The sequence below is a fragment of the Neopelma chrysocephalum genome, unplaced genomic scaffold, assembly GCF_003984885.1.
Source record: "Neopelma chrysocephalum unplaced genomic scaffold, ASM398488v2 Primary Assembly neopelma1_124, whole genome shotgun sequence".
NCBI classification, from domain to species: Eukaryota; Metazoa; Chordata; class Aves; order Passeriformes; family Pipridae; genus Neopelma; species Neopelma chrysocephalum.
In genome coordinates this window covers 3,004,079-3,014,688 of record NW_020897786.1, presented here as the reverse complement: position 1 = coordinate 3,014,688, position 10,610 = coordinate 3,004,079, and the positions used below count along the sequence as shown (strand labels likewise).

Below are 10,610 nucleotides of genomic sequence, written 5' to 3'. Positions count from 1 at the left end.
CCCGCGGTGTCCCCGTCCCCGCGGTGTCCCCGTCCCCGCGGTGTCCCTGCCGGCTGCCATGGCTCCCTCAGGCCGTGCTGTCGCTGCCGTTCCCGCCGCGCCCGGCAGGGGGCAGCAGAGCCCGCCCCGCGGCCTCGCGCGGGCCCCTCACGGCGGGCGGTTGAACGGAGCCGCGATCGACAATAAAATCGCTCATAAAAACTGCCTGGGCAGCCGCCACGGGGGGTTTAGGGACTGGAAATAACCTGTGGGTATTTGGAAATGCTGGCTTTATCCACTGGGACATGGGAGTGGGCAGGAGGAGTGTGCTCTCTCCCCCGTTCCTGCTGTAGGCTCCCCGTAGCAGGAAAGATCACCTGAGGTGCTTCCCTTTCACATCTCTGTAACACAGTGATGCCCTCCAAGCTTTTGATTGTTACCATCTTCAGCCAATCTTTGTAAATGCTTAAGCTCCTTAAATTGGGTGTGATGCAGAAATAGTTGTTGAGCTGACTCCTGGCTACTTCTATCCATTGGTGTTAAAAAATACCTGCCAATTTTTTTGTGTTCCATGAAAAATAGGAAATCATATCCTGCTTCTAGGCCAGAATTAAGCATTTTAGTAGCAATATTTCTTTTTCTGACACACAGGAATGTTTTTGAAGGATGAAGCATGAAATGTAGAAAAACAGAAATGATCCCTAATTCTTACTGCCTTTTGGTTTGAGCTAGGCAGCATAAAGAAAAAACCTCCAGATGTGTTTTTTGCTTCTCATGTTTAAGTGCATTATTTCCATTAAACCGAAGGAGTGTCTGAAGGGGTATCTTTTTCCCTTCAAAGGTGGAATGTAAGCTCTTTTGTCACTCCTTTTTTTTTTTTTTCAAGTCAAGGACAAAACCTGAAATTCCCTATGTCCATACTGGCACTTCTGGGTATGGCACAAGCACCTTAATCCTCAGGGAGCTTTGGGCTGGCTGGGAACAGAGTTAGCAGTACCAGTTTGCTAATTCCTCCTAGCAAATAGGTTAACACAAACCCACCAGCAGGGATCTGCCATGGAGGTTTCCTTGCAGGAAATCAAGGAGCAGGGCTGTGTTTTGACATTTGCTGATTCCACCTGACTCCTGACTGCCACTGCAGACCTTTGCTTAAGAGCAATGAGCATTCCATGCAGCCAGCTGTTTGCAGCTGCCAGGCCTCTGTCCACAGATTTAAAGACAGAGGAAAAGCTGTGTGGTTTGTTAGATCCCTGTATTAGGTGGTTTGAATGTGACCTGCAAAGTTTGAACTGCCCCTTTACTTTCTAGATTTGTGTCCTGCAGTGAGCCTTCCAGTTGTAGTTTCTTCCTGTACGCTCTGGAAAGCAGATAGTCTCCAGGTGTGGCAAACTGGAATCCCTTTTTCTTTCCAAAATCTGTGGAAACTCTGTCTTGTTTCCCCTGCAGTTGCTTACACAGCTTGGAGGAGCTGCTGGTGCTCTGCAGCGTGTCTGGCATTTGCACCCTGTCTGACCACGGTGGAACAGGCTGGGTCTGCTGATGGGTTCCAAAATCTGACAGCAGCGTAGATTTGAGTCAGCATCTGAGAGGGGAGAGCCAGAGCCAGGTTCATTTAGCCTACATCCTGTTGCACACCAGTTTTCAGGCGTGGGGGTGCTAATCCCGTCTGTGCTGTGAATGTGCAGTGGCAGGTGCAGCCAGGCTCGACACAACATCGTGCTGGGTAAAGGATCCTCAGGCCCTGAACTAGGGGAGGCCCAGCAATGCTGGATTTTGAATGCCTGAGCCTATTACTTGCCTCGTTTGCTTTTCCCTCTCAGACTCATTATAATTACACATGATTTGATCACTGCTGTACTACCGACCTTAAAAAGAGTTTAGGAAAGAGAAACTCTGCCTTGCATCCCCGTATCTGTGCTGCATGGCAGAGGGGATTTTATGGTGCTTCCATAAAGGTTTAAAGGGTCTCTGCAGCCTCTCTAGAAAAATTGTTTTCCTTTTTGCCTGGTGGAAGATGTGTGGTTGTCAAATACAGGAGAAATGTACTGTGTCCATAAGTCAGATGGTACCTGGTAGTTTCTGTCTTTATGTCAGGTGTCTGCTTTATAACACCAGTCGTGAGGCAATTCCCATCCTGGTTGCAGAAAGTGTTTAACTGCCATGGCTCACATGTTTGAGAGGAGTGGCCAGAAAAGTGGTAACCTTCCCCAGAGTTTTCTGCACACTTGAGTACAGAAGATTTTAAGACAGTAGAGGACTATGGTGTCCCTCTCCTTGCCCACTTAGTGAGAGAGGACTGCTCAGGGAACCTTCCCTCCACTGAAACCCTCATTACGAAGTCTAGTGTGTTAGGGGTATTTGTCATGAACCTAAATCCCTAAATGCCTGTTAAGAGTGGTCTTTTTGTATAAAGGTTGCATTTGATTTAGCAGTTTGATTTGTTAAAAATTGGCCAAAATCTTATCTTCAGGATGTAGCTGTACAAAATAGAAGACCAGCATGAGAGTCCTTACCTTTAGATTGTGTGAGCAATGGTCCCACTCCCATGGGCTCTGGGGGAGCACCAGCAGCCTGGACTTGTGTCCTGGCTCAACCACACTGTATTTTTTTCACCAGACTGTAGTGGTTTAATGATCAAATGAGTAATAGGTCCCCAACTGTAGAATATAGACTTCTGGCCATGCTCATATGACATCAGTATGTGGTGTTGTTTTTGCTCTAGTTTGAAATCAGGCAGCTGAGGGCCCACCTTGCTCAGCAGGATCTGGACCTCGCTGCAGAGAGAGAGGCCGCGCTGCAGGTCCCACACGTGCTGAACAAACAGAGCAGCAAGAGGTACAAGGTGGTGGCGACGGACGATTCGGACGACGAAGCCACCGAGAACATCACGGAACTGCGACCTCCCCAAGGTGAGTGCTGCACAGCTGAGCCCTCACAGGGAGTTACTGAACCCTCTGAACACCTCCACTGTGACGGGGAATTGATTCCTTCGCTGGAGGCTGCAGTTTCCCATTCTTACAAAGAGGCTGCATCTGCTCCAGAGTGGCAGGAGCTGTTGTTGTATTTGTGAGCAGGTTCTAAACAGAGCCAAAGAAATGCCTCGGGAAGAAAATGACTGTGATGTACCTTCCCAGTGTCCTCATGATTAGATCCATCAAACACTAAAGAAGCAGCAGCCAAATGAGAATTGGCCAAAGGATAATCACTCAGAGGTAAAAGCAGGGAAATTGAGAAGAACATTGAAAAACAGTTTTGGTCTTTGGCCACTTGCATTTCTGTGGTTTGGAGAGGACCCAAGCTGTGGGGCTTGCCTTGCCTGGAGGCTGTGCTCTCACCAGGCTGCTTAAAACTGCCAGTGTTGGACAGGCAGCTCTGGTGCCAGGAAAGGAGGGATGTGCAGCATAGGCATCTCATGTCTGAGTGCCACATGGCTGTGGTGAGGAGCACTCTGGTGTCTGTAGATGTGTGGTTCAGGGAAATACCAAGAGTTATATTTACTTGAATCAGTTTTTATTATATAAGTATTAGACCTGGAGTTTTTTCTGGACAAGACATAGCTCTTTTTCCTGTGATCCTGCAGCCCTCACAATGGAGTGCAGAATGTGTCCTGCTTTCAGTAACATTTAATGTAATATTCCAGAGGAGACAACACTGTTTACCTTAGTGGTATGTTAGTCTTCCTTGGGCATCTTAGCTTGCTTATTTTGGTAGATGAGCAGTATGTGAATATGTTGGAATTAGAGGTTTGCATGTTATCTTTACATCGGTCAAACTCCTTAAAATTCAAGGCACAGATACTTCAATCAAAATCTGTAAGAGAAAAAGCACATCAGACATTTTCAAATTATAATCCTTTCCTTTCTCTACAGAGTAATGAAAGCATGTAGAAATTGTTTTGTTTTTTTCTCTTTATAATATCTAAGCACTAACCACAGTGAAGCCATTAATTATTCCTGATATGAAATTGTATTTAAAAGCAGACAGTTGAGTAGACTGCCCCCTAAAATGCATTTCCCCCTTTTTTGTAGTATTTCAGAGGTTTTCCCAGTGGATATATTATAATTTATGTATGTGTTCCTTGAGGGTTACATTTGGAAATGAAGAGTGTTGCTCACATTGTAAGGAGGCTTGCTGAAATTTTAGTGCTGTGGAGATCATCTGAAAATTCTTCTGTCCAAGGTATTCATTCCAACGTCCAGATTAACATGGTTACTCATTATTTGTGTCTCCCTGTAAAATTCTGCCCACACTTGCAACAAAGTAGACACAATCTTCAAGATTGATTTCTGCAGTTAGTTAGGTTGCTTGATGAGAGAGACTCATACTTTTCACTGAAAAAAGATATTCAGCAAATAAGAAAACATGCATTACTTTATAGATTGAGTGAGGTGCAATTATGTTATGTTTGGGTTATATTTATACTGAGTAGGCAGAATTAATTTCTGATTCCCAGAAATCATCTAAAAGTACCAGAGGAAATTTATCTGGTGCATTCTATCATATATTACATACAAAGTCTTTGTAAATGCATTGGGTGCTTGTCTTATTGCAACCTAAATTAGGGTGACTCTGTTTTAACAATTTTAACAGGTTTATGTTGAATGAGGCAGGAATTGGACAGAAAAAATTTCCCTGTGTTCCTCTAGCAAGGGACAGCAGTCTGTGGTCTCTGCCATCACACTGAGCTGCTGAGAAGGGGCCCAGTTCTGCATAAGAAACCACACACCCAGCAGTAGCATTCAGTGCTTTAGTTCATAATCCAGGTAACAGGCAATTGAGATAGAGGATTTTGCATGTAATTTCCTGGAGTGTTTTGCAAAGAAAGAAGTAGTAAGCTGTCAAGGGTCTGAATCCTGCACTAGCAGTGCTTTTGTGTAACTTTGAAACCTCACCTCACAGATTGAGAAGGCTCTGGGGAGGAAGGATCATGAGCCAGCCCTGCCTCATTCTTCTCCCTCCCCACCTCAGCTGAGGCTTGCTCTCCCAGCACCAACTTGTACTTCCAGTAATATTCTGGCAGATGCTACAGCAGCTTTCACCATCATCACTTTGCTGCCAGTATATTCTTCACCACGGCCATTCTGACCATGCATCAGCCAAAGCTGCCAGTGGTGTGTGGGATGGAAGAAGGGCACGGCTTTGGCTGAAGGTGCCTCTGTGTGCACTCTGTGGGAAGGGGATATCCAGCTGGTGTAGGATCTTCCATAACCCCCCCTGCTGAGGCACGTGCAATACTCCAGAGACGTGGCTTTGCAGAGCACAGAGCATCCAGGCAGTTCCTGTCCCCTCCCATTCTCCCATGCTGCAGTTACACTGGCTGTGCTGTCTTCAGGGTTTTCCACACCACTTGCTCTGCCTGGGACTTCAGCCACCGATGTTTTAACTCCTGACTTTTGGGTCAAGTGTTATGTTTTGCAAGTTACCCTCTGTGTCAGACCACATTAGGGATTGCTTTGCATCCATTTTCTCAAAGCTGTGTTTTTCCTCCTTAAAAGATTCCAGAGTGATGGCTGCAGTTAATCATCCTGTGTGCCACATGGCACTTGTGAGCTTTGAAACATATCTGCAGTTGCCTGTTGCACTGATTAGTTAGAGGAGAAATAAGGGACCGAGTCACTAATACTGTCAAAAGAAAAGCAACAGTTCAAAGCCACGATTCAGCTGTTTGGCAGAACAGGCTCTGATGTGCTGTTCTTTTATGCTCTGGCAGGACATTAGCCCTACGTATAACACCTGAGGCTGGGGGATGGAATGGAATGCGTGTGTTTTTGCCAAAAGTAACTTTGTCAGCCTTCAAAAAGTCACTGTCTTCTGAGAGCTCTGAATTCTGCCAAAGCAGCAAGCTTAAGTTGGCTAGAGAACATACTGCATGAGAAGATGGGATATTCCATCTCAGGCTAATCTTATTTCCCCCATCTATATGGAACAATGGAAACATTCAGTGCAGAATACTTCACCACGGAGGCTTATGGAGTAAGAAAGCATTGAGACCTTTTACTCATTTCCCTACCTGGAAGTTTTATGGGATAGTGTATAAGTTAAAGCTCCTCAGGGGCAACTGTAGCTTGTACTTTGGTATTTACAGTGGATTTTGTGGAATCATTTACGACAGCATTCAGTAAAAAGTCAGTCAGGTTACCCCAGTATCACGTGGTACATGTAGCACCTCAGGGAATTTGTGTAGAGACACACACTGTGCCCTGCACCAGGAGAGCTGTTCTGGCTGATTTGGGAACTTTCAGTGTCTGTGTTCACCCAGCCTTTCCTTCTGCAGATCTCTTACACTGAAGTGCCCTAATGCAGGTACGAGACCGCGAGAAGCAAGAGCTCTGGTCAGATGGACAGTGGGCTCTCCCATAACTCCCCAGCAAACATTTCATGCCTCCTTTTGAAGGACCATGTCTTGAGGCCATACAGCTGCAAGTGTCTCTGCTAATTCTGTGAACAGTGAGCTGGGTGCTGCCTCACACGCTCCTGTCTCCCCACAGCAGTTCACAAGAGACCTCTTGACATAGTAGGAATAACTCTGTGGAAAATATATGGATATATGGTATTTCCTAATTAATTTGGTTAAGAAGCAGGAATTTTTTTCACCTTTAACTTGCTTTGAATTGACGTTTTATTTCTCTTGCCAAAAACTTGATCTCCAGAGCAGACAAAGGTGAAGGCTGAAACACAGGCTTCAGCCTGCAAGTCAAAAGGTACCAGTGTCAACACCAGGAAGGATGACAGACCCAGGAGAAGGGCAGGGCTTGAGGAGCTGCAGACCCAGGGCAGAGCTCTGACATTTGCTGCACTGTGAGCACTTTACCTTCCCTGCCTCTGTTTGTGAAGAGCTTGAGCTGAGAGCTACTGCATGTGAATGCAGCATCACTAATGATTTTCATTGTGGTCAGCCTTTCTCTAAGAGCAAGGGAAGTATCCTAAGTGCTCCTTTCTTCTTCCCAGACATGGTTGCCATTTGACATAATGGCAAATATTATCCTATCTATTAATCTCTAAATTATAAAGGAAGTTCTAAATTATAAAGGACTTCTTACCTCATACAGTATGTAACTGGTCATGGTCAGAATAACAGCTAATGTTTTCTGGTCCTGCACAAATCATTTTTAGTGTTTGGTATACAAAGTTCCAGGCTTCAGGGAATGCCAGGTTCACAGTGCCCCATCCAGCCATTAATACTTCCTTCCAAAATTTATTATTCTTTAATCTCTCCCATAATATATGAATTAGAGTCCCTAGTGGAAATTCCTCATTTTCCTGCATATATCATTTCAGTTTTTGAAATTCTACAGCACTGCCATAGTGTAAGATTAATATGCCACCCTTCTATTCCTTTGAGCAAGAACTGGGACTTCACATCGCCAAAAGCTTATTTTAACTGTTCTGAGTCAAATTTCCATTTTTATGGGGTTAGCACTAAGTCTTTTGCTTTGGGGGACTGCTGCAATTTATGATCATGCTTTAGAGAAAAGTAAAGCTTGCTCTCCCCGTAGGTACCCACTGTTTTGTAAGTGAAGAAAGTAGGATATTGAGAGGGGAGCGTGAAAAATTCTGGAGCTTCAGAGGGCTTCTCCTAAGATTATTCATAAGCTGTTTGAGAAGGCAAAGCAGGGCACTTTTTTTGTCAGGATTTTGTCAGTTGTTCCTTGCAAGGCAGTCTGAGCTGGTTGGATGCTTTTAAACTCTAAGCCAGTTTCTTTGGTGATCATCTGTTAGTGCTCTGAGAGAGTCCTGCTAGTGCAAAACAATAGATAAAAAATAGTTTATGGTTATTTTCAAATGTTGAAATGTATCTACTTTGAAGCCTAGTCCTGGAAATGGTTGTATCCTAAGTGCACTCCCCTTCAATTTGGCTTCTCTCTAGGTGCCTCTTTCAGGCTTTGTGGTTCTCTGTGCACTGAGCATCCAGGCAGGAATCAAAGGAAGTAAACCTTAAGCAACACTTACATAAATGTGTGTGCAGTTAGTGAAGTTTGGCTCTTGCATTCCATATTCACCAAATGGGTGGAGTAGAAACTCCTCACTTCCAGAAGTGGTGAGTGCACAGTCACGCATGTGAGGCTGGAGTTGTCTCTCATCATTAATGTGAAGAGGTGTGAAGACATTGCTGACAGGTAAAGGAACACAGAACTGGAATGTTTTCCACTGTCCAAGCATGCAGCCCCTTTCATAAGCAGATGGTGCTCCATGAGACAGCAGGGATGTGTTCTGCCCTCCTTCACCACTAGAGCAGTTCCACCAGCTCATTTTCTAAAGTATTAGAACTCTTTTCCTAATTCTCAGAGTACATTTATTTGTTGCCAGTTTACAACAATTCGTTCTTGAATCCTTCTGCTTAATTTATTCTTCTCTTTCCCTGATGATTACCGAGCAGATAATTGTTTTGATGGTAGCCATGTCCTTTCTCAACCTTTGTGTTTTAGACTCAACAAATGTGGCTGTTTCAGAGACAGACCCAAGTTCCTCTGAATGCTTTGGGCTGACTGTAACGAGCCAACTCAGATGTGGATCTGCTGATCCATATTCATAAGAACAAGGTTGAAAAGAGCAGTGAGAGGTCCCCCAGGCCACCCTGTACCCACAGCCACCAGCCACGCTGGCACAGCTGTGCTGCATCTCAGCTGTGCTCAGGTCAGCACATGGTGCTCTTGCTGCAGGATCTGCTGAAGTGATTTTGGTTTTCTGTCCCAGCAGCATCTGCTGCTAACAGACCCAGTTCCATATCCCAGGACTTCCCTTTGCACAGTGACTTCTGTCTCAGGTTGATTTCTTACTTAGAACCAGGCTGAATCTGTTGCTCTGTTTTCTGTGCAAGCTGAGTTTACAGTTCCTCTCAAGATGGATTATCCATGTGCTCAGGCATCCAGCCAGCCCCTGCAGGGACTGGATATCGGTGTGAATTAACAGTTGTTCAGTGCTGCAGCTTGCACTGATGTGGCAACCTGCCTTCAAACCAGAAGCAGGGGGAAGTCTCCTGGAAAGTGCCAGCTGGCTACTCCTGATTCCTGTTGGCACAAACAGATGAAAGATCTGCTTCTTTAGAAATCTCCTAGTAAAGATTGCTTTCTGGAGGGAAGTTGGGGTAAGACATTACTACCTCAGGGGGAGGCTACACAGCAGCAAAAATAACCTTCCAGTTCAGAAAATTCAGCTTGGAGAAACAGAAGGCAGTACAGTCAATGGCAATAAAATAATAATGAAATATTTCAAAGTAAATCCCCATTTTTAAGGCCTCTAATCTGAAAGATGTGTAAATGGTATTTACTGTATGCAGGGGAGTTGCAGATCATTCACTAAAGGCATTGATGAAACAATTAAAGATCACTATTGAGGCATTATAGAACTGAAGGAGATCTGCCTTGGGTGGAATGTCATTTATGTGTTTCACCAAATTTATTAGGTTTTTATAGGGCCAAGAGAGAGATTGCAATGTTGTCTCTTGGGTCAGATGAGATTATATGGCACTGTACTCTAAATAGTTTATTACTCCCTGAACCATTGCAGTGTGTGTTTTGAGTCCTGCAGGAAAAGTACAAGCAGATAACTTGGAAACCTTCATCAGACAAAATCCAGTGGCTGTCAGACAGATCCTGACCAAGAACCACACGTTTTTTCAATAACAGAGATTTGGGCAACAAGCTGAGATGGGACTTCACTGCACTGCACTTCACAGCCTTGCAGAGGGGGTTGGTTACAGTGTCAGGGGAGGCTGGTTTTGTGTGAGGTAAGTCAGTGTCTGAGCAACCTTCCCAACCAGACATTCCCTTCTGTCTAGTGAGAGTCCTGATGATGTTGGAGTCAGCCCCACCACCCGTTTGTGGTCCCGCCTTACTCGGCTGCCTCAACTCTTACAGTTGTCACCCCACACAGCTTGAGCAACTACTGCCCATGGACCACAGAGAACAGCCTGTTTCTGCTCCCTCCTTCCCCTGCTCAGCAAAATCTCTCAGCTGAATTCCTCCACAGTGCTGCTGTGTGTCTCACTGCTTCCCATCACTCCACTTTCCAGGGAAGATTGTAGAACCATCCATGTTCACAACAGGGAAGAGCTGCCTCACTCTTGCCCTTCTGCCTTCTCAGCTCACAACTTTTAGATCTTCATCACCGGATTTGTCACCACATTTCCTGTCACGCAGATTTCCTGGGGGTCCTTCATTCTGGGCAGATGTGGCACAGAGGGATGTGGCTTAGTGATGGGCTTGGCAGTGTTAGGTTTACTATTGGACTCGATCTTAAAGGCCTTTTCCAACAGAAATGTTTCTGTGATTCCTCTTGGTACATCTAACAAGAGGATCCCGATCACCATCCATAGACATTTTCCTAGGATTGCTGTTTTCAGGGGAATTAACAGGAAAATGCTTTTTCTTTCTACTTACTGCCAGTCCTTTAATTTACTGTAAATATCATTTGGGCATCTTTATGGCTAAGGATGCAAAGTTTGTCTTTGGAAAAGGAAGTGCAGGTAACATTTCTGTGTATTGGAGGAGATGGATTTATTTCTAGGAAAGGAGAAAAATTAAATTTTCTGGATCTTGAAAATTCTAAGGCGGTAGAAATAAAAAAAAGCTTTAAGCAAACAGGGTAACTATGAAGAATGAACTGCATCTTAAGACAACTCCCTTTCTGGA

At 44.8% G+C, this 10,610-nt stretch overlaps 1 protein-coding gene across 3 annotated transcripts in view; it reads left to right on the top strand.

Moving 5' to 3' along the window:
- TMEM266 (transmembrane protein 266) overlaps positions 1 to 10,610 on the top strand; it is a 59,862-nt gene that overhangs the window by 39,499 nt on the left and 9,753 nt on the right. For all 3 annotated transcript variants that reach the window (XM_027698132.1, XM_027698131.1, XM_027698130.1), the window contains one exon: positions 2,702 to 2,888. In XM_027698132.1, the coding sequence (XP_027553933.1) occupies positions 2,702 to 2,888 (187 nt within the window). The remainder of the gene's footprint in view (positions 1 to 2,701; positions 2,889 to 10,610) is intronic.